This window comes from Dipteris shenzhenensis, chromosome 17, assembly GCF_047967505.1.
Source record: "Dipteris shenzhenensis isolate YYH24624 ecotype China chromosome 17, Dip_SZ_1.0, whole genome shotgun sequence".
In the NCBI taxonomy this organism is placed as follows: Eukaryota; Viridiplantae; Streptophyta; class Polypodiopsida; order Gleicheniales; family Dipteridaceae; genus Dipteris; species Dipteris shenzhenensis.
In genome coordinates, this window is record NC_141612.1 from 8,924,985 (window position 1) to 8,949,830 (window position 24,846).

Here is a 24,846-nt window from a genome sequence, read left to right on the forward strand (position 1 = left end):
GAAAAATAAGTGCCACTTGGTTGCAAAAGGCAACAAAAATGGCAGAATGTTCACCTTGGATGTTGATATGCCTGAGGTGAAAGCTGCTATGTTTGCGCATGGGAGAGATGTCATTGCAGATATTGAGATATGGCACAAGCGCATTGGGCACGTGAATATACAAAGGCTGAAATCTATGCAAACGAAAAACATTGTTGCAGGTTTGCCTAAATTCAGAGTTGAGGGAATGCAAAAGGTATGTGAAGCATGCCAAATGGGTAAGCAGGCCAGACATGCATTTCCCAAAAATGCTAAGGTGAGCAGAAGACCTTTGGAAGTGATCCATTCAGATGTTTGGACAACCAAAGCTGCTTCTATTGGTGGATGCCATTATTATGTGACGTTTATTGATGACTACACTAGGAAGGTGTGGATTTATTTTATGAAGCACAAAAGTGAAGTGTTCAGCCATTTCAAGGCTTTTAAGGCCATGGTTGAAAAAGAGAAAGGTGTGCATATTAAAGTGCTAAGATCTGATGGAGGGGGAGAGTACTTTTCAGAAGAATTTTGTGAATATCTGAAAGAACAGGGAATTCAAAGGAAGTACTCATGCAGGTCTACCCCTCAGCAGAATGGGGTTGCAGAAAGGAAGAACAGGCATATTGCAGAAGTAGGACGGGCGATCCTAAATGAGAAAAACATGCCTGATTATTTTTGGGCTGAAGCAGTAGCAACTGCTGTTTATATTATGAACAGAACCCCCACTGCAGCTGTCCATGGCATGACGCCTAAAGAAATGTATACAGGCCAAAAACCAGATATTTCTCACTTGAAGGTATTTGGTTGCATAGCTTATGTTCATGTTCCTGATGAGAAGAGAACAAAGCTGGATCCAAAGGCAGAAAAATGCATCTTTATTGGATATGCTCAGCACCAAAAAGGGTATCGCTGTTATAACCCTTCCACCCGCAAAATGCAAGTGAGCAGAGATGTTGTTTTTGATGAAATGAGCAGCTGGTATGCACCAACTGTTATGGTAGGAGATGCAGATGCAGGAAATGGGAATGCTACAATAAATGTAGAGCAGCAATCTCAAGCCTTGAGTGGACCCAGAGAGTCCTCTACTAGTGGATCTAATGCATGGACAGGGAGATTGAGATCTAGTGAATCGTCACATGGCAGTCTTGATAGTGTTGTGCAGGTATCACATAAGGGAAAAGAAAAAGTGGACCATGCTCCAGTATTTGATGTGTCTGCTGGTAGCTCTCATGTTGATGGAGAGTCAAGCGGCTCTGAAATGAGCCTTGATGAGGAACTTGGGATTCCTTCTGTTGTTACACCTGGTGCAAGGAAAAGCAGGAATGATTTAAAGACGCCTGCAACTGATCCAGTTGTACGGAGGTCCACTCGTATTAAGTATCCAGTTGACAGGCTGAGATATGATGGGTATACAGCACATCACTATGCTTATATGGTCAAGGTTCTAGAGGAGCCAGAGCCCACATGTTTTGAGGATGTAGCAGGGCATAAAAATTGGGAAGCAGCTATGGATGAAGAGATGGCTGCCTTGGATGCAAACCACACTTGGGATTTGATGCCTTTGCCTCATGATAAGAAGGCTATTGGCTGCAAGTGGGTTTACAAAGTAAAGCACAATGCTGATGGGTATGTTAGCAGGTACAAGGCAAGATTGGTTGCCAAAGGTTTTGCACAGACATATGGAATTGACTATGAGGAAACTTTCAGCCCAGTTGCAAGGATGGCAACCGTGAGAGCAGTAATTGCTATGGCTGCTGCAAGGGCTGGTCTTTGCATCAGATGGATGTGAAAAATGCCTTCTTGCATGGTGACTTGCAGGAAGAGGTTTATATGATGCAGCCAGAAGGTTATGAGGATAATGCACACCCCGATTTTGTATGCAGGTTGCGCAAAGCCTTGTATGGCTTAAAACAGGCGCCGAGGGCATGGTCAGACAAGATAGGGCAATATCTTGTCACTATTGGATTTCAGATTTCCAATTCAGATTTTTCACTTTATGTGAAAAGAACAAACAGAGGGATTGTGCTTATAGTCATCTATGTTGATGACTTGATTATTACAGGTGATAGTGATGCAGACATTAATGAAGTGAAGCTGCTGTTGAAGCAGAAATTTGAGATGAAGGATTTGGGAGAGCTGCGTTACTTCTTGGGCATTGAGGTTATTAGATCCCCGAGTGGGATATGGCTGTTGCAAAGGCAATACGGTTTGGACATGCTGTCCAAATATGGGATGACAGGCTGTAAGCCTATTTCTGTTCCATTGGAGCAGAATGTGAAGCTCAATGCAGAAACAGGTGAGCTTCTTGAAGATATTACTATGTACAGGCGCATAGTAGGTAGCTTGATTTACATGACTATAACCAGACCAGATTTGAGCTATGCTGTGGGGCTGGTGAGTCAGTTTATGCAGGCACCGAGGAAGCCACATTTGGATGCGGCTAGGCGCATACTGCGGTATGTGAAGTCCACATTGCATTATGGACTGTTTTATGAAGCTGGGTGTGCATTACAGGTACATGGATACACAGATGCTGACTGGGCTAATAGTGTCTCAGACAGGAGATCTACTAGTGGTTTTATGTTTTCCCTTGGGAGTGGTGCCATCAGTTGGAGCAGCAAGAAGCAGCCATGGGATTTAGTCTCACCTTTTTTTTTTTTTCAATTGATCCCCAGAGAAAAGGTTCAATCTTGATGGACCAAAGCATCAACCTAGGAGTGGAAGCTATAATCTGTCTCCTAGTTGGATCGGATAAGAAGGAGAATGGTTCTTGTACCCTTGTATGAAATCCTTGAAGAGGCCACATGGAGTGTTCTTGATGTCAATAACAAGGAGCTTAGCTCTCCAAGGAGACATGATCCTAGCGAATTAGATAATTGAATTAGTCACAACTAACTTTTAACATGGAGTGATACTCTATACTTTCTTCTATATTAGAGGTCACACTTGTGAAACTTGATTCAATTGCTTCATTCTTTGATGTACTACCTTACATGCAATACTATTTCATGTGACTTGTGTTTATGCTATATAATGTTTTTGGGGAAATTTACACTATACTTACTTTTTCAATGTTTAATAAGCATTTAAAAAAAAAGAATGTGTGGGTGTTTTAATTGTTTTTTTAGAATGTATTCTTTAGAAAAAAAACTATGGGAAATTCTCTATATAATCTATTTATAATTTCTCATGTTATTTTAATATTAATAAAATGTATTTTAAAATTTCAAGCAAGTAATGAATCATATATTTTACAAAATGAAACGCTATAACTTCACAAGATTTATACAATTCACCCTTTAAAAGGTACGGTAATTTTGTCATGTTTTAAAAACTATTTACAACATGAAATGATAACTTTAATGTAACATTTTTACCCATTTAGAATCTAATTAATATCCCAATTTAATGCCATTTTAGAATCCCATAATTGGAAATTTAGTCACTTTTTTTGTATTTATACATAAGTAATAGCACCTTTATATCACTTGCTTTTTTCATTTAACATCTCACACATGACACTTTTTATGCCATTTAAGACAAGAAATGGCAATATGCTTTCCTTTTATGCCATTTACAACATAACAAATGGCAACCCATGTCGCTTTTTTGCCATTTATATTATAAGAAATGAGTAACTTTTTTGCCATTCTCAGCAATAAAAATAGCAACCTATGTCACTTTTTTCCATTCCTATATGTTAGCATTAAAAATGGAACCTATATGTCACTTTTCGCCATTTCAAACATAATAAATGGCATATTTTATATCATACATTTGCTATTTCTTTCACATTTAACCTCAAATATAGTGCCATTTCAACAAAGTTTGCTGCCATTTCACATGTTAAAAATGGCACAATAATATGGCACTTTTAGTTGCCATTTCATATGTATAAATGACAAAAACATATGGCAATTTTAGTTGATATTTCCAAAAAATGGCGCATGTGGAAATGGCAGCATGAAAGTGCCATTTCTACCTAGTTTTGTAGTTAGCTCTATATGAAAGAACACCTAAAAGGGATTCAAGGAATAATAGACCCAAAGGTGAGTGCAAGTCATGACCACAAGGCCACGGGAAGTCTCTAGAGTTGTAGAGGAGTTTTCAAAGAGTTTTCCACGGTTCTAGACTCACCTCTTGTGGAACTAATGTTGCCTAGACCAAGGCCCCATTTTGTAGATACTATGCTCATTTTGTTGGAGATGTATTATGTACATATGAGTCTGCAAATATGAACAAGTTGAATTACATTCAAAAGGCCTGCCCTTGTTGGGTTACAATGTTTGTGTACACAAGTGAGTGGTTAGACCAATAAATGTAGTTTGTTCCATGTATTGTGTTTTCATTTTTAGTGTTTGTCCATATGTGGTCAATATTAGACCCTTGAATCGTTGTTGGTTGTTCTATTAATTGTTCAAAGTTATGTTTTGTCATGAATGTGAGAAGTTGTGATGTAGTACTATTCAAATGATCATAGTGAATATTAAAGTCTCCTATTATAGTTGTCGGGATACCATGATCTATCTTGTTGAGTAATTTTTCCAAGATATATAGTAGTGTGGATTGTGGTGAAGAGGGCCCCTTGTAGATGTTAATGATTGCATTGTTAGAGTATTCATTTTTGCAGAGAATTGTGAGCAGGCATTTGTACTTTTTTTCTGCGATGTATTCTTCTCTCTTCAAAGTGACATTGTTCTGAAAACATGTTGCTATTCCAACACCAAAGTTATATTGCAAGCAAGTAAATCCTAGCAGCGATAGACGACTATCCAAAGGAGTGTGCAACTCTTGCAAGCATATTATTGTTGCATTTAGGAGGCTTTTTATAGAGAGTATGTCTTCATAGTGTGCACTTAAAGTCCTTGTGTTTAGTGATTGCAATGTCATTTGTTTATTTTTCAAAGAAGAGAAGTCTACCTAGTCTACAATCCATTTTTGTTGAGTGTGTAGTCATTGAATTTCTTGCAGAACGTTGTTGTCAACTTTGATGTGCTTTGGTAGGATTGGTTTCAGAAGGAAATTCACGCCGCACGTGTGAAAGAGCTGTATATGTTTGGCCATGCTCTTTTATGAAGGATGGGTCAAATGCAAGGGAATCCATTGATAGCCCTTGGGATCGATGGACTGTTCTAGTGGCAACCGGTTATCTGAGAAATTGATGCCTAGAGATAGTGTTCAAGTGGTTCTTTCCAATTTGAAATTCTCTTGTTATTGGAGTTATTGGAGTCCAAATATGTGGAATTTTTCTTCGACGTAGAGGTTGGAGTTGTTGTAACGTGTCCTTTTCCCTATGTTTTTGTTGTTGAACAAAATCCAAACAATAGATTGCCCTTCCCCAATGTTGGAATCTTTAAATATTCCGTCCGCTCCGTTGACTATGCCATTTGGTATGTCCAAATTGCCGGAGCATATTTCTACTATCATTCCTTGCTTCAAATGTAGGGTCTTGTGTAACCCTCCAGTATTTTTTGGGCAATCTGACATTGATATGGTTTTGCTGCATGTCTTGTGCCTTTTGTCAATTGCTTTTAAGATGTGTGGATTCTCTTTAAGCAATTCAAAAACCTCTTCGTTGTGAGCATCTTTTGTTGCGTTTGTGTAGAACAAAAGAGGGACATTTTCTTTCTCTTTTGGTTGGCAATGGTATTGCATGTTAAGGTAAGAGATATCTTGAAGAGTGTGCTCCCCTGTTCTTATTTGGTTGAGAATTTCTATGTAACTATTGTCTCGTTGCCGCATTGGAGTGATTAGTTTGTATAGTAGGATGTTGTCTTTCCAAAAGGAAGACATTGTTCTTGAGTTTCTTGATTTGTCCGTGAATATCCAACCACAAATCTTTTATAGGACTTGCTTGACACAAATCTCCACATAAGATCTCCATAAGATGGCATCTAGCCCTCCAAATAGTTGTAGATGATTATGCTTTATTTCACATAGCCGCATGTCGGCTGCAACTAGAGTGCTATGTCCGATAAGAAAAACCTCATTGAAAGTACCACCTCAAGGTCTTTGTAAAGTTGTGATAGTTCTTGCAATGTTTCCGCAGAGAGGCTTGTGTAATGGGATGCCATGAGACGCAAATGAAGGGTTGAATGAATTGTTGTGCCGCCAATGTTGAATGCTGCTTTTCCTATGTAAGCAAGCAAAAGTATTTTTGGTAGTTGCAAGGTGGTACCTTGAATGCGAGAATAGTGTCTCAAAAGTTCTTGCACTATCAGCAGCAACACAAGTGTTTTGCTTGTTCCTGCATTGCCTGTTAAGAAGAGATGATGTGGCTTTGTGGTATGACATCTTTTTTTTTGCATGATATCTTCAAAAATTAAACGTTGTTTGTCATTAAGTTGATGCGAGGAGTGGTATTCATTGTTTGGTATCATCTTGTATGGAAGCAACGTTGATGATTGACTGACTTTTGATAAATGTGCATATCGATACCAAGGTCGTTTTTATCGTTATTCTTGAATGTGAAGTCAATAGACAATGACAGTGTTGATGAGGCACTATTTGTTTTTGAGGTAAACTTAGGTAAGAGTTTGTGAAATTTATTTCTATTAGGTTCTATAATGTGTTTGAAATCATTGTACATATCATGCCATGTAGCTGTATTTTCATGTAGTTGTAGCTCAATGTTGCGATATGGCAAAAACAAAATGCAATTTTCTCTGTAGTAGCTCTCTGGGTCATTGAACTAAATGTAGTTGTTGAAGTGGATTTTTTTTTTTTTTTTTGGGGGTTTTCGATTGGGAGACATTGTATTCACTTGCGAACGTTGCCAAGGAAATGTCATGGAGGGTGTTTTTTTGCTTCAAGTACTTTGCTACAATGTCATCAAAGAAGATGTCAATACTTTTTGCATCCAAATGTTGAAGTTGTTCCCGTCATTTTAGCAAATATGTTCTTTTCTCAGGAGGGTTGGTGTTGATGTATTGGAATTGTCTCGTGGCAGATGTTAGTGGCAATGACAACGCTAAGTATATTGCTTGTTGTGAGCTAATATGTTGAGTGTTCAAGATGGCATTGCCGATTTTGCGAATGCATTCATTTAGAGGAGCGTTTATGGAAATGCAAGTTCTACCACAATGGTTCTCATAGCTTCTGTTGTTTCTTTGTCCATCTTTGTTATGTAGGAGGTATAGTATGCACTAACACCATGTGGATTGAGGATGAACTCCACATCTGTATTTGCCACCCATAACTTTGATAGAATGGGGTTAAAATTGTTTGTGTATATATCTTTAGGTTGTCTCCTCAAGAATAATGTTGGTGGGAAATGGTTGATTGTATTGCAAGAACATATTCTTCTTCAGTCATGTTTAAGGCTTTAAGAAAGTTGAGGTAGTCTAATGATTTAGTTTTGTCCTCCAATAGAAAGGCCGCATTTTTTTTCATTTTTTGTTTGAGGGCTTTGCTTTCCAACGCCTCCACTAGTGGTTGTAAGATTCTTGTCACACTCATAGGTGGACAGGGGAATCCAAATCTGCATTTGTTCTTCTTCTTGAAGCATGTCTTTCGATGTTGGTGTGTCTGCATATCTTTTTTGTGAAGAGGTTCAAACTTATTAATGTCGGTGGAGATATATTGATCGACGAATGCCTCGATTTTCTCTTTTGTCGATTCACCAAACATAGGAGCATTTTCTACCCATAACAAGCCATGGTCATGCTGGCTACCTCGATTTTGAAATTCTGTAAGGAAGAAGAAGTCTTTCACTTTCCCCAAAACGTTTTGATCTTTCTTCAACAATGTCTTTATTGCTTGGAATCTGTGCATGTAGTATTGGGTTATTGTCACAGGGTCTGAACACGGATCAAATTAAATGTAACCAATTTCGGGTTGGTTTCTTTAGAATTTTCACTTGGGTTAAGTTTAAGGAGGGAGCTCATCAATGGCTCCCACAACTTCTCTGCTGCCGAGAGTGTGATAAAAAAACATGGAGGCCCTAGTTGTCTCAACATCGTGAAAATGTTTTTCTTGAATTGATACTTGTAGTCAATGCAAATTTTACTTTTTTAGAGTTTTTATTAAAACAAGTATTTTTAAAAATTAGGGTTTTGGGCCCTATATAAAAGAATGGGCCCTCATTTTTATTTGATTATTTAAAGAGCTCTCCACTCCCACACCACCTCCCACTTGCCCCTGACATTAATTCCACCCTATCTCTTGCACCCTCACCCGTTCTCTCGCACACTCTCTCCATCCCCCATGGCCAGGCCCAAGATCAAGGCACCACGGAGACTGGCACAGCCAGACCCACCTCTAGACACAAAGACAGAGAGTGATAGCCTCCCCCCAATAGTCCCCATCAAAGGGAGAAACTGCCAATCCGGAAGCTAGATAGGGAGCAAGGAGCAGGCCCGCAGACAGAGGAACAGAGGAAGGCACAAGAAGATCATTATGCAAAGGTCGATGAATCAGAGAGCACAGAGGAGCACGAGGAGGAGCGCGAGCTAGAGGAATAGTGAAGGACAAAGTAGAGGACTAAGGCAAGAGCCGACAATCGGGGTCCACGCCAATGGGGGATAGGTGCCCGAGCTCCAGGTATAGGGAAAAGAGGCCCTCCACATCTAGGAAGAGGCCCTCCACATCAAGGGCAAAGAGACCTCCTCCAGTGAGGTGATAGAGATTCAAGCTGGGGACGGTGGCGTTTCGAGAGATCAGAAAGTTTCAAAAGTCCATTGATCTGCTCATCCCGATGGCGAGTTTCGCAAGGGTGGTATGTGATCTCATGGAGGACCTCAACCTTAGCTCAATGTTTCGGTTTTATAGGTGTGGAGTTGTGGAGGCTCCTTGGCATATTTCTAGAGATTCCTTACTTGCCATGTAGCATGCAGCTGAGGCCTACCTAGTAGACGACACCTAGTTGGCTACCATCCATAGGAAAAGGGTCACGGTGACCGCCTCAGACATGTATTTTATTGTCCATCTTAGGAAGCCTAAGGGCACTTAGGGATGTCGTATGCTTCACCTTGGGCGATAGTTAGAGTTCATGTACTCTACCTACGGGCATTTGTCTTGTATCAGCCTCTTTTCAATATAATAAAATGTCTTTTTTTTAATTGTCTTTGTATGTACAATCTCAAATTTATTTTCAAAGTATTTGCAATCTATTAATTTACTTACATGCAATCTCAATTTACTTATGAAAAACTTTATGATGACGTATACAATAGCAAAATGAAATAATAAACATCAAATCTTAATAGAACATGCAAAAAGAAATAATACTCAATTTTACTTAACATGGAAAAGGAAACAATGTTTTGTAGCGGGAAGAGAAATAATTTGAAAATGGTATTCTTTATTGACATAGAGTAGTATTACAAAGAGCACCCATTTGAACGCACAAGCTACTCTAGTCTACGCTCCTTCCTGCTTGACTCAGATCCCTCTTTTGCTTGCTAAAGCACAAAGGGTTGCAAAATTTCATTCTCTATAGCCTAGGGATCTGTAACACCATCTAGCCCTGCAATAGCTATGATACTATGGAGAGGATCAGATCATGTGTCTGAGAACAAAAATAAAGCTACACTATGCCTAACCAAAATAACACGATCTGCAGTAGGATGGATGGGCCTTATCTTCACCATTCGACTGAGGACCCTGAACATCATGATATTCATCTTTCCATCCGGCAATAATTGTCAATGGAGCACCAAAATGTGTTGAGCCACTCCGTTGATGTAGTGGCCGATCGAAGCCATCCCCCCACTAGAAGACCATTTGGTTCCACCCTTGCCCAGTATATTAATCAACCCATAAGATATCCCATAACCAACATATCACATAAAAACCCAAAGATTATATAAATCAATAAAACATCATTTTTTAGGAATTAATAAGAATAAGGGTTTTTCATAGATGAAAAATAATATTTTAAAAAAATCATATTTGGGAGGCCACTGACACCCTAGCAACCATGGGCATAATTTTATGCAAAAAAACCCGTGAAAGCCCTAAATCCGACATTATGTGACCAGAGCCTAGTTTCTGCATGGTCGCACGATGTCGGATTTTTAAAAAACATTATTTTTCTATATTACAAAACCGTAACCCTAATTGTTTCCACAAATGGAGTGGCAAGGGAAAGTGGCAGGGGCAAGTGGTATTGGCAGGATGTCCTGGGTTTAAAGTCATAAAATTGATTGGGTTTCATAATCTAAACCCTAAACCCTATTTTTTATTCCCTAAAACTAATTGTATTCCATGTGGCCTGAATAAAAGCCATAACCATGTTATTTTCCCTATGTTTCAAAACCATAACCCTAATTTTTTCCACAAATGGAGTGGCAGGGGCAAGTGGCAGTGGCAGGATGTACTAGGTTTAAAATCATAAAATTTGGTTGGGCTTTGTATCCTAAACCCTCAACCCTATTTTCTATTCCCTAAATCATATTTGGGAAGCCACTAAGACCCTACCAACCATGTGCATCATTTTTATGCAAAAAAATTCCCTGCAGACCCTAAATTTGACATCGTGCAACCAGAGCGCAGTTTTTGCACCGACATCATGCGACGAGAGCCTAGTTTCTGCAAAAATTGGGCTCTGGTCGCACGATGTCGGATTTAGGGTCTACAGGGGTTTTTTTGCATAAAAATGATGCACATGGTTGCTAGGGTCTCAGTGGCCTCCCAAATATGATTTTTAAAAAATATTATTTTTCTATATTACAAAACCATAACCCTAATTGTTTCCACAAATGGAGTGGCAGGGATAAGTGGCAGTGGCAGGCTGTCCTAGGTCTAAAATCATAAAATTTGGTTGGGTTTTGTACTCTAAACCCTAAACCCTATTTTTTATTCCCTAATAGTTGAAGACAAAGCAATGATTTTTGTTGCTAAAGTGGAACCTAGAATTATACTGATGATTTTGCATCTCATGATGAAGCTGGCAAAGCTACATACCTTTTGTGCCTCATCGCAAAGTGCATCATGAACTCCCTTTTATGGTTGGTCTTGAACTTCATATTGGCTTGAGGTGCTAGCTTCTTCATCTCTGTCCCCAAACAATTCCCTCTGCAAATTCATGAACTGCTCATCAGACATGTCATACTTTGGTGCGGCATCCTTGATTGTCTTCTGTGTTAGTTGGATTGCCTCCAGATCACTGAGGCTCGAGTCATCAAAGTGTGCAATCTCATCGATTGTTGAATTGACTGGAGCATCAAAGTCAATGACATCATCAAAAGTGTCATTCTAGAGTCGACATAGCACCTCATCCTCTCAAAGACCAGTTTCTTCCATCACTTCCAATAGGGTAAGGTATTCCTTACCCTCAATCCTGATTGGATCCAACCGAAGCAAGGTGTGGCTTGGTTGCTGCCTCATCTAGATTATAGGTAGAGGATGGATATGCACGAGTCGGATATGAAGATAAGATGACCTCGCTTTCAACTTGCTCCTCAGCTAGGCTAATAGTATGCTCCTCAGGCTCCAAGTCTAGGTTTAGGTCATCTCCTCCACCACTTATTGATGGATCTGCTCCACCACTTGTGGATGCAGGACCCTTGGGTTGCTCGCCAACATCCTCATCAAACTTGCTCTAGCAAGGAGAATGGTAAGGGCTGCATCTCTCTCGATCAAATGAATTGGGGAAGATGAATCATCCTTGATGGGAATAGCATACTCATGGAGAAAGATAGGGACATTATCCATGGCCCTACCTAGTGTCTTCTTAAAGTTAGCACTCTGGTCAAAAGAGCTCAAAATATCCAATGAAACCCATTGGTGAGGGGAGTTAGCAATCGCAAGAGATTGCCCATGGATAAGTCTATCAAAAATTTGAAGAGAGGGATTATCAGCAGGAAGGAGAGCTCTCAAGTGTGACATCCTCAATTGCCTTTTGTGTTAGTTGGATTGCCTCTAGATTGGTGAGGCTCGAGTCATCAAAGCATGCAATCTCATCGATTGCTGGATTTGACTGGAGCATCAAAGTTAATGACATCATCAAAGGTGTCATTCGAGAGCCAACATAGCACCTCATCCTCTTGGAGACCAGTTTCTTCCCTCACTTCCAATAGGGTAAGGTATTCCTCACCCTCAATCCTAATTGGATCAACCAAAGCAAGGTGTGGCTTGGCTGCTCCCTCATCTAGATTATAGGTAGAGGATGGATATGCACGATTCGGATATGAAGATAAGATGACCTCGCTTTCAACTTACTCCTCAGCTAGGTTAATAGTATGCTCCTCAAGCTCCAGTTCTAGATTTAGTTCATCTCCTCCACCACTTGTTGATGGACCTGCTCCACCACTTGTGGATGCACGACCCTCAGGCTACTCGCCAGCATCCTCATCAAACTTGCTATTCGCAAGGAGAATAGTAAGGGCTGCATCGCTCTGGATCAAATGAATTGGGGAAGATGAATCTTCCCCGATGGGAAGAGCATACTCATAGACAGAGATAGGGACATTATCCATGGCCCTACCTAGTCTCTTCTTGAAGTTAGCCTCAAGTTAGCACTTTGGTCAAAAGAGCTCAAAATATCCAATGAAACCCATTGGTGAGGGGAGTTAGCAATCGCGACAAATTGCCCATGGATAAGTCTATCAAAAAACTAAAGAGCTCAGGATTATCAGTAGGAAGGAGAGCTCTCAAGTGTGAATCAAGATGGAATGCCTTGCAGAAGATAGGATAAACCTAATCTGCAAAGGCATGGGAATCAGTGGATAAAATCCACTCGTCAAAAGCCTCTCTAGGGGAAGCCATGAGTGTAGGAGGATGCTTGGGAAGACGACGAAAGAGGAGGCTGTGGAATGCAAGGTTACTCAAGAGTAGGAAACTCAAAATGTGAAAATGACCTTAGAAGTGTACTTTATAAAATGGGCATTGCCCTTAAAAATGCTCTTAATTACAATATTTCTATATTTATTGCTTTTACTTTGGAAAGTCTCTGCCTCTCTCTCTCTCTCTCTCCCCTGAGCTACCTCCCTCTCCTCTCTCTCCCTCTCGCTCTCTCTCTCATTGCCCTTAGCTCGCTCTCTCTCTCTCTCTCTCTCTCATAGACATGCAAGGTCTTTCGAGGATGTTAATATTTCTTTCTTTCGTTTCCTCCCTTTGTCTCTCTCATTGCACTCTCTCTCTCTCTCTCTCTCTCTGACATCCAACGATCATCTTGTTGCCTTATTGCCCTTAGTTATCTATGTCATGGACATTGATTTTACATATACACTTTTTGTATTTTGTTAGCAGCTCACTCTTTGGATCAGTTATATCTGGGGTTTTTTTCAATCTCATGGTCTCTCGAAGACCTTAATTAACTTTCTTATTTTTCTCTTTCTCAACTTAGAGGTGCAAATGAATAAATGCAATCTTAACTCTCTCTCTCTCTTCCCATTCTCTACCTCTCTCTCTCTATATCCCACTCTCCATCTCCCTCTCTCTATCCCCGTCTCCATCTCCATCTTTCCCTCCCCCTCCTTGTGTCTCTTTCCCTCCCTTTGTGTCCTTGAGTGCTCTCTCTCTCTCTCTCTCATAGTATATCTCTTTCTCTATTCATACATCTAACAATCTCTCATGTCGAGGTGCATTATTTTTGTCCTTGATCGCGCTCTCTCTCTCTCTCTCTTTGCATTGTCGATCAAGCTTTGTCAAAAGTTTCGCGACTAATTTCTCTCCACCATCTCGATTAGTAGAATGTGATATCCTGCTCTCCTGCAGTAGCATTGCAGTATTCCAGTATTTCCGTCCCTGCATCCCCTCTCCCTCCAGGCTTTCTTTCTGTCCTCTCGTCATTATCCTTCCTCCAGCTTCCGTGATGTCCTCTCCTTTCCCGTCGGGATCCTTCCCCGGACATGCCTGATTGCAGCGGGTCCCCATTTCGAGAAAAGTAAGAATCTTGTTGGACCGCATGCCGCTTGTCCCTTCGCCTCTTCGCTTTCTGACTCCCTCTCCTCGCTTCTGCTCATCATTAACTTCCCGTGTTCTAGATTACCGCAACCTTTGTTCTCTCTTCTTGTCCTAGAATGCTTTTTCCTCCTTCCCCTAATGTTCTGCTTTGCATCTTTCTATCGTTGCTGCCGCAGATTATGCCCGTAGGTAGAGTTCCGCTCATACGATGGCCCGGGCTATTGTGCCATCTGTTGCGGATATGCAAGCCTTCGCCAAGAAGAAGGCAGCTGCTTCCCGAAATTGGATACTCCTCGATTCTAGAGGAGAATCCATGATGCTGGAGGTGGACAAATATGTCATAATGCACCGTGTCGGCATTCATGCTCGTGATCTTCGCATCTTGGATCATACTTTCACAACTTCAATCACAACTTTGTCAATCAATCACAATAACATTGCCAATGCCTCCTTTGGGTGTGAATTTTTTGGGTTCCTCAAGTTTGCATTCCCTAGAATCGTTTGCTACATTGCATGCAGGATGTAATCGTGGATTTAAAGCTTACATACTCTGGGTTTTCGTGGATGAGCTTCTTCACTGACAAACGAGGAATAAAAATGTAAGCAAACACCATGTTTTCAAAGGTATAACTTGAAAAATAGAGTAGCCACCTCTTGACAAGAGCTCTTCAATGAACGGCGAGGTGTTTTTTTTATCGCATAAATTTTCAAGAGATTCTCTTTTGGGGGTCTTGAGGGAGTGCCAAGCAACATTGGACTTGACCTTGGACTAAGTGGGGACATATTTTTTTCAGCATATGAGCAAGCAGAGATAGCTGAGAGTCTTAAAAAAAGATTATGTTATCAACAATTTGGAGATACGACAACCACTATTTGAAAGTAGACAAAGTAATTGTGATATCAAAGATAAAATTTTGCGAAACCAAATGCACCAAATTAAATAAACAATGAGAAAACATGCATTTTAAAAAAATCTTTGAGAAAGTACAAGAGAAATTTCGTTTACACCCTGCAGCCGATCTACCACCTTTGCGTTAGATTACAAGAAATGACAGAACTGGGACCTTGCTGCTTCCAAACTAACCTATGTGGATCAAACATGACCTAAAGCTGACAACAACAGTAAAGTGGAAGCAATGTGTTCCCCTACTGATTAATCAAACTATAGGCCATAAAAGGAAGACACATACATAAAGCAGAGGAGTCGAAATTGAGCGTGTGAACAAGCTATTAAATGGGGATTGGAAGTCCGGACAAAAACACAGTTTTCTCAACGCAATACATAATGGAAATCCACAGACACAGTTGAACGGCGTTCACAAGAGTTTCAAAACGAAACTCTGGTTCAAAACGAAACATTAGCTCTTACATTTTTGTCTATAACAACAATACGAAGCAGGAAGATTTGAAGCGACAACTCTTTCGTATGTCCCTATTCGCAATTCCTTGCGCATTCATTCCTTGCTAAAGACATATTTTGCTTACTCAAATAGCTTTCAATATTTGTCAGTACTAGTTTTCTTCAAAGCGAAGTAGCGATGAATGTATTTATACAGCTGCAGCAGTAGCACTCAGCGATAGGTGTAGCAAAGAAGCAGATCAAACGTCTGCACGTAAAATTCGGCATGCATACCTAACAAGAGTAAGCTATATACCCGTCTTTTCTCTGCGGCCCGATTTTAGTCTTCAGAAGCGTGTGGGCTCCCTACATGCTAGAGGAAGCCGTGAAACGATGATAGCTCAGCCCCAAACGACGAGCAAGACAATAAAACAGCTACGGTAACGATTCAAGAGGGAGGAGGAGCACGTTCTAATGAGGACGGACAGAGAAGGAGGTATCGAATTCTAGGAAAAAGGCGAATGAACCTCTCTAACTACACAAAGACGGACGAACGGCCCAACTGAAGGATCCAGACACAAATAATTGCATGCGTAGAGAAGGGCGAACCGTGCGATTCGTTTCAAACAGTGTGTTTGTCGTTCGTAAAGACTTGCAAAGATTACCGAAGTCTCTGCATGCATATACCTTCGTTTGCATGATTTCCGACCTCTTCAGCAGGACAAAGCTTGGCAGGGACGGGAGTTGATAGAGATAGCATTACCTGAGGACAGGTTTTAGCAAGACCTACAACCAAAGACGAAATATGTAAGTCAAGGAAGGAAAAACGATTCGAGAAATCAAACAAACAAAGCAAGACGAATTCGGTTTTCTCGCAAACCTTTGAGGAATGTGCCGCTGTCCGTGTCCATGTACTCTGCAGAAGCATCCATCGAAGGATTCAGAATGCAGCAAAGTAAGAACATACACATATACTGTGCAACTTCATCGCAAACGTTGTATATAAAGCAGAAACATGATTGCTTTATCACAAGTAACCCGCGATAAGAAGAGCCACAATCTCGTTTCATGCCACTAACTAAGACATTTAAGATTTGATCCGCAAGAGGACGACGCGGCGCTGTATAAATTTCCTTTACGAAGATGGAGCCAAGATATGGCCGAATAACATCCTCGCTTTGAGAGAACGAATAAAATGGACACAAAAAATGGACTCCACCACACGCTTAGAACCTGCAAACAAAACCAAAGTTTCTGCATGCCAAAATTCTGATTTTCTGCTTTGCAGAAATCAAAACGCTGCTTACGCTACCCCTGAGGGCAGGCCAAAAAATCCTCGAGTAAGGCCCGTACATATATCATTGAGACTATATATTCATTGGAATAAGTCAGCTACAGCTTTTGCGACAAAAACAGCATCTGTCGTTGCTTCCCATTACAAAGGATGATTACAACAGATAAATTCATATGCTGGTACAGAAGAGAGCGCTCGTAAAGAAGCTATACTCATAAAACGGACATAATGTCTTCTCTTTTCTTCGTCTAAAGAGGAGGGAAAACAACGTTGAGTAAATTGCCGTGCTGATCACCGAGCAGAGACGACTCCAAAGGACGATGGTAGATTTGATCGTCGAGAAGTTGAAGATCCAGACGTGGAGGGCAGAGCCGATGCAGATTCTGATAAGTGGACTTGAGTTCTCCGGTGAAAAGGTAGAGACCACGGGGGATCATCCACTTCAGCATGTCCTTCCAGCATTAACACTACCTCGCCCATCGAAGGTCTCATGTTGCTTTCTTCCTGAACACACCAGAAGGCTACCTTGATTGTTCTGATGGCCTGCTTCATCCAGCCAGCAGATCCTTCCTGATCGTTCTGGAAAAGACGATCATCTATAACTTCAATTGTTCTTCCCTCCTCCATCTTTTGGATCGCCCACTCTGGGAAGTACCACCTCTCCGGCGATAATTTCGGATCAAAATTCCTCCGTCCTGCCACCAGCTCTAGTAGAACCATGCCGAAACTATACACATCACACTTGAGAGTCAAGGCCATCTGAAGCACGCACTCCGGTGCTAGATATCCCAGTGTCCCCCTCATAGTAGTAATTGCCCAACTTTGTGTTCCCTCGAGAAGTTTTGAAAGACCAAAATCAGATAACTTGGGCACGAAATTCTCATCCAGCAGAATGTTCTGTGGCTTGATATCCAGATGGATGATCCGCTGCCTTGATTCTTCGTGAAGGAATGCCAAGCCTCGAGCGGTACCAAGAGCTATATTGAATCTCGTATTCCAGTCTAGGAAACGGGTTCTGTCCTCGGGTTGATGAAACAGCCAGAGGTCCAATGATTTATTCGCCATGTATTCATAAACGAGAAGGCGATGTGATCTTTCCGCGCAGAAGCCACACAAACGAACAAGATTCACGTGACTAATGCTTCCGAGGGCTGCCACCTCTGCACGGAAGTCTTTCACTCCGTGCATGATTTTATCCAGCCTCTTGACGGCCACTCTGAAGCCGTTCGGGAGACGTCCTCCGTAGACAGATCCAAAGCCACCTCTACCTAGCATTTGGCTGAAGCCACTTGTTGCAAGCTGCAGCTCCCGAAAAGAGAACCTTGGCGGGAGTGCAGGCAGTGATTCCAGGAATTCCTGCTCCTCCGTGGTTTCAGAAGAGTTGAAGAGCAGTCGCTTGGCGCTAATTGCACCACCGAGAAGAAGAACGATAAGTAGACATGCACCCACGATAACACCTACAATGACCTTCTTCTTCACACGTCGAGAATCTGTCGAACCCGGCAAAGCCTGAGGCGTAGAAGCACTTTCAACCTTGAAATAAGCCAAATAGCTCTCGTCCGAGATAAGACGCAAAGACATAAGATGCTCATATAGGTAGCAGGCTTGAGAATTTTCGCGGTAGAAAGCTGCGACACAGGAGCAATTGGACAAGCACGATTGCTTGCAGCCATACAAGGTGGTGATAGTCTGATTGATCATATCGTTGGCAAAATAGTCCACTCCACTCATCTGCACAAGTTGGAGATTTTGTTGGCCGCTGGCGCTACCACATTTGGCGAGAGGTGAGCGAAGCGTGCAACCCATATTAGGCGAAGAATCATTGATCGGTTTGAAGAAATCTCCATCACTTTTGGGGCAGATACATAGAGCGCTTGCATTCGGAGTACAAATGCCATTGGGTCCGCAAATACCAGGCAGATCGCATGCTGTGCCTCCATTGTTTATCACTATGTCGAAGACTACCTTGCGATTATCATCGTAAACACGCAGATTGCCGTCTGGGTCAATCCTGGCATAAGCCGTCTTGCTAGCAAATCCTTGGCGGTCCCAAGTAGGATTCCACACTCGTTTGCATTCGGCAGACATATTTTGCTCTACCAGATAGGCGTTCAACCCATCTGCTGCGTAGAGTAGGCCGGTGCGGTTACATGGAGTGCCAAACATGGCGGAATAATTAAGAAAATCATTATTCCCCCAGAGCCAATAAGGAAGCAACGGAGGAACGTCGACGTAGAGGACCATCCCGCCGGGTTCCATGACGATGGAGTAGATACCATCCGAGGAATTCCGAGGAGAAACTTTGGAGACGATCTGCATGCCAGGGAGCAAGGTTTGACCGGGCAGGAAGGTGTCGGTAGGGTGATCGAAACTCTGGAAGAGCGTCAAGTTAGAGCTGTCGTACAGGACCAAGTTGCCGGAATTCTCGAGGCGGAGGCCAGCGGCGAGGCCGGGGGGGGACCAAACTAAAGAGCCATCAGCGTCGTGGAGGACGAGGTGACCGGATTGGAGAGAGAGAGAGGCGTGAGCAGAGACGGGGCGGAGGCGATGGGGGGACCAGAGGATATCACAAGGGGGGGAGGAGGAGGAGTTAGGGGAGAGGAGGAGGAGGGAGAGGAGGTAAGAAGTGGGCGAGGAGGTGGGATAATCGAAGGTGGAAGGGACGAAGGCGAGAGAGAAATGGGCGTTGAGGCTGGTGAGGATAGGAGACGGTGAGAAGCAGGTGGCGGAGTTGATGGGCGGCGGAAGGGCTACCCAAAGGCTTTTGCTCAAGAGATTCAAGGAGTTGGTGCTTCCCCCAAGCACCCCCCCCCCCCCCCCCCCCAACAATATTATTGTTACCCACCACATGACCATCCCCTCCTCCCGCAGCATCATTCTGGGTTCCTCACTTTCTTCCTTCTCTTCTCTTCCGTCTTCCCCTCACATCGGCTCTTCGACCTTCCCCCCTCACTCAAGCTCTTCCTTCCCCTCCGAGATACTCAGAACTATTAACTATGATATCACACTTTTGCTCACCATCCCATGACATATCTGAGATATGAGGCTCAATCCACCCACGCTTCCCAAGTTTGGAGGGGCCAATATTATTGTGCGGCCCCCTCTCTCTGAAAATGATTTTTGTACTAGGTGTTGTTGGGGATCTACAGAAATATATGAGCCTTAAGAGGCTGAATCCACCCAAGCCTCCTAGGTTGTAGGGGCCATTTTTGTTGTGGTGCCCCATATCCTTAAAAATTAGTACACAACACTACTCATCATTTACCTCAGAGGATACTTGGGGCGACATTAGTAAAGTCTTATCTTGAATTGCCTTCATCTCAAATCGATTAGTGCATCGTGCAGCCTCAGTAAAGACTTATCTTGAATTATCTTCATCTCGAATCTTTCTCGCCCACAATAAAGACTTATCTTGAATTATCTTCATCTCGAATCTTTCTCGCCCGTAGAAGATCACCTCATTGCCAGCATACCCTTTCTAACAACCAAGACACTATTTCTAACATATCCGCCCCCAATACAAAGACAAGGGTCGCTCAATTTTTGTGCACAAAAAGATGATGTGTCAAACTCACACAAAAAGATGATGTGTCAAACTCACACAAAAAGATTGTGCGTCAAACTATCCTTTCACATTTTGGCCCTCATATGACCCAAGCACTCACTCTCATAGTTCTCCATGTTTCACAAATTTCTTTGAAAGATTGAAAGCAAGTGTGCACGAGTGCACGTGGGCATTGACTCTATGACTAAAGGATATATGGTCGGTAGATTTAATTGAAATTACACTATAGCCAAAAAAGTTGGTAATTTTATGGACATGGATAAGTATATATATCATCAATAATCTTAGCAATACTCTATATATTTATCCTTGGAAATGTTCTTAAGGATTTATGATTATATGCATGTGATTTTGTTCTTCAAATCAATATGCTTACATGCAAATGTTTTAGATAACCTCTGATGCATCAACTAGCAGCGTGTGACCCACCCTCCCTGTATTATGTTTAAATTTTGGCTCAGATGCATCGGTGTTGTTGCACTGGTGATCATGGTCAATGACCAAGTTATTACTGTTGATGAATTGGTTCACATATTTTTTTCAATGATATCAAATAACGACGTTGGTTTACATATTTTTTTCAATGATATCAAATAACGACATTTTAAACTCAATCTTTTATATCCTTTATATGCTAGAGTATGTTTGGTTTTATTATGCACGTAATCGCTAATTTGGAACATAATCTAATCTTAGCATTTTTTAAAAGTAGGTAGAAAACAAAGTAGGAAAACTTTAGAGACGAGATGTAGGATCACGTCTTGGGGGGGTCACTCCCAAATATGTAAGCATAGCACATGGATTCAACAAAAGGGATTTTACAAAGCTCTTTTTTGCACATTTTTTACATACACAAGGATACCCTTTAAAGGGGGTATTCATAGATTGAATAGAAAAAGGGAGCACATGCTTTATTCATGAAAAATTCACAGATAAGGGACTTTTAAATTAGGCCTTGAATGCACGTTAAGATATAATGACGTGGACTAAGAACTTACGATGGTCATTTCTTTCGATTCCCTAGTGCTCACTCAAGATGGTCTTACCGTCAAGAATGTGCATTAAAAAAGATAGGATTGGTTAGGTAATATCATAGTTTATAGGAATGTAATGGTACTATACATATTTAAATCATGAATAGAAAGATTCTGCCCTTTTAAAAATGCCAAAATAGTAAAAGTTTAAAACTAAGAAATTGAGAAAAGTAAGAAAGTTGTTTTAAAAAAAATAAATCCATATGTGACATATGGGGCAGAGGTGGGACACTCCCTCTCTAGTTATATTATTATTTATATATAATATGAGAGAGTGTGCCCCTCTCTTGTTCAGCTTTTATTTTCAGTTCTTCTTCCAACTCTGTTTTCAATTTTTCTTTCTTCTCAACTCTATGTTTTGCTTTAATGACATGGTTCAGATGTGGAAAGTTTACTTTGATGAGTAGCTGTGCACTTCTTTTAAAGATAATGTTCGTATTTGACTAGACACCTGTATGGCAATGAGAATAAGTTAATGGAAGGTTTTCAAGATGGAGAAATTTGTCAAAATATTGCCTGCAATAGCTTCTTGTACTTAGGCAAGGCTAGGCAATCTTATGTACAGTTTATGAAGCATGACAACAAGCGAGTCATAAAAAATGACAAAGTCATTTCACTTTTCTTTCCCTTTTTTCTTTGTTTAAGCATCTATGGATGATACTTTCCCTTGAGTGCATCAATCGAATGAAATCTATAAAAATGTACTTCCACAGTAACAACATTACTCTCATGGATAAGTTTGTGACTTTGGCCAACTAGAATGGATGATTATTTTCATCATCAGTGCAAGAACTGCTGTCATTGTGCCCTCATGTAGCTTATTTGCATTACCCTCCCACATTTCCTTCTCTTGCAAACGACGTTTGGTTGATTTCCTAGGGCCAATGTGCATTTCCCTGGTTTCTCCATGGACCATTGTCAATAACTCTTCTCCAACTGGCATTTCATTTATTGTAGCGCTACAATCCATGTTGCTTGTGTTACAGACTTCAAATTCACACCACACATTTATGGCACATTGAGATGAATTGCATCATAATTTTTTAAACTCTTCAATAAGCCTCTCATGCCATGCAAAAAAACTTTGCCACCATTGTAGTGTACTTGCTGGAAAACATGCATGTGCATGCCACATTGCCTCCTTGATCTCATTCAAGCATTGAAGAAAATCCATTGAACAGTTATCTTTTTGGGACCTTGTTGTCTCATTTGTGGAAGAGAGAAGCATGTGCTTAGCTTGAACTATTCCACATGTTGGAATGGATAGTAAGAACTTGAGTCCCTCTTGTGGGAGCCTGCATGTTTTGAAGTTGGAATATTTTTTGCTCCACATGAGAGTCTTTTCATCCTTTCTCTCTATTTCAAATTGATGGTGAAACTATGATCATTGAGCTACACAAATGATGGGACGTAGATACCTTCTCTAGTTGCATATGATAAAAAATTGTATGTCTCCTCAAGTACTTCAATGGTAGGCATTGGAACCCATGCGTCTTGTAGCATTGCAAATTTGAGAAAGATTGAGCACACTTTTCTCTATAAGTTTGATAGAGAATCTAATGAACATCTGATCAATCTAATCATGTGTGTGTCCCACCAACAAGAGCCCAATTTTAATTTTTTTGAAAGTCCTTTTGTGCATATTTTTGTTCAATTATGTAGAATTTTGTTTTCTCCACTTGTGTTGTCAAGTTGCAAGTAAAGAACATTTGTAACTGACCAGCCATCCATCAATGATATTTTGAAGTATTGTAACTACCAAGTTTGGATCATTATGAATGTTAGGGAAATTGAAGAACACTCTTGACCTCCCTGCAGACCAGCAAGGTAGCCTCAGCCTCTTAAGGGATCTAGTGAGGATTCATCTCCTCTAGGTAGTCTAGTCTTCCAGTTTTGGAGTGAGGGTTTCAGCTCCTTCATACAGTTGTATTCAGCCCTGTGGACATTCATTATTCAGATATATCTATTTCCTCTTTGGAGATCCACTACATTCTCTCCCTTTGATTCTCTCACTCACATCCACAGTAGCACTTTATGTATTGAGTGCATCATCTTGTAGTTGCAGGTTAGTATTGAGTAGGAGAGAGAGTGAGGATAGTATATCTCCCACTACAGCAAACCATGAAAAATCACGCCCATCTCACTTGGCTACCACAAACCCCTCCCTCCAAGAAGTGCCCAAGATCCAGATAGGGAAGGGGCCACAAGTAGCCAATATTGCATGATTCAAGTGTATATATGTGAGTGAGTGATTGAGTGTGTGTGTGTGTGTTCGTCTTATCAAACATCTATCCTCCTATACTACTGGACCAGTTTTCAATGTCAACATAAACCAATTGCAAACATCTACTATTGCCCTTTTCAAACACCTAGTGAGAGTAGTCCATTAATAATCAACCTCTCAATACCACATAAGTGAGAATAATTCATATCATTTCCTCTTAACAAGGTATCAAAGTGGGAGTCAATTATTATACTCACATTTAGATCTATACATTGCATAAAGTACAACGATATTGATGACTAGTCTGCAATAGAGAGTTCAATCTTATTTAGTAATACTTGGAGAAAATCCATTGTAGAGTGTTCCTCGAATTAGTTGCCAACACCATGTCATCATGCCTTATATTTTCTAATGCAAACCTGATGGAGAGGTATGTTGACTCACCTGGCACCATCACAACAAAAACGAAAGTTAGAACAATACATTTTTTATATGTAAGCCAGGCTTCAATGCTGACACACAGTTGTTATCCCTGTCACTCAATCAAGATTAGCATTGATAAAACCTTGGCATTCTTGAAGCAGTTGGCATTTATAACGTTAAAGAAGTGTTTATACAATGGTAAATGATTCCACGTAAAGAAATGCTTTATAAAATGTTAGAGTAATCCAAGCGATATCTGGAAATCTCAAGTGAATCATAAAATTGGGTGTCTCAACCCAGTCCAAGGGAATATTCAAGGTCAAAAAATCCAAGTTCAACCTCGATGTACGTATATCCTCCCTTGATCTCCTATTGGGAGTTTTCATTTCTCCTGTTTGGATTTTCCATTTCCCAGTATTACAATTAAATCTAAGTACACATCAAAGTGAATCACATCTTCAAAAGAAAATCCAGGAAATAATTGAACTATGAATGCTTCTTAATTCAGTAGATAAAAAATCTCTCTATCTATATAAGATATCTAATAAGATAAAAGAAGACTCCCATGGTAATTTTCTCTTCAATCACATAAAGCAAAGTTCTTAAGAATTGCAACACAATGTAATTCCAAGTTTTTCTTTAATAATCTCCCAAAGAAACTAATGAATAACTGTCCTAAAGGAACTGAAGTTTCCTTTCCTTTCGGCATAGTAACCCTTTCCAAGTGTAAAAAATCTAGTAAAAAGTTGTCCCAATTAAGAGACATAGGTATCCATGGCAACTTACCTTACGGATACCCATCCTTAAGAAGTATAAAAGTCCATGGTTATTTGTCCCCCTTACGAACCATCCTTGGTGGGGACTGTACACATCCATAGAAAATGATCCCTCTTTAAAAGTTTTCGAATGCCTCTTAAAAACCAAGAATTTTAAATTACTAAAGGGAGATCTTGTTTCCTTTTCTCAATAAACTAATTTTTTGGAAATATCAATAAATGGTGCCAAAACCGACTCCAAACTTACTCAAATGTTTAAGGTCCTTACCCACATGTCTTCTCCCTTTAACATTTAAGTCAAGTTCCCAATCTTGCTTCTCAGATT

General features: G+C 40.8%; 1 protein-coding gene and 1 long non-coding RNA gene across 2 annotated transcripts; both read right to left on the bottom strand.

Annotated features, from left to right (window-relative positions):
• Nucleotides 1–15,121: 15,121 nt before the first annotated feature.
• LOC147891640 (uncharacterized) lies at nucleotides 15,122–16,190 on the bottom strand. Its single transcript, XR_015542535.1, has 2 exons — nucleotides 16,086–16,190; nucleotides 15,122–15,991 (listed from the first exon to the last, which is right to left on the bottom strand). It is a non-coding gene; the product is annotated as an uncharacterized LOC147891640 (long non-coding RNA).
• Nucleotides 16,191–16,271: 81 nt separating this feature from the next.
• LOC147891641 (G-type lectin S-receptor-like serine/threonine-protein kinase SD2-5) lies at nucleotides 16,272–18,952 on the bottom strand. Its single transcript, XM_087389032.1, has one exon. The coding sequence runs from the start codon at nucleotides 18,816–18,818 to the stop codon at nucleotides 16,791–16,793; it is 2,028 nt and encodes a 675-aa protein (XP_087245158.1). The 5' UTR covers nucleotides 18,819–18,952; the 3' UTR covers nucleotides 16,272–16,790.
• Nucleotides 18,953–24,846: the final 5,894 nt, after the last annotated feature.

Coding starts and splice junctions, on each gene's coding strand:
- LOC147891641 (XM_087389032.1), bottom strand. CDS start 18,818: ATGCAGATCGTCTCCAAAGTTTCTCCTCGGAATTCCTCGGATGGTATC.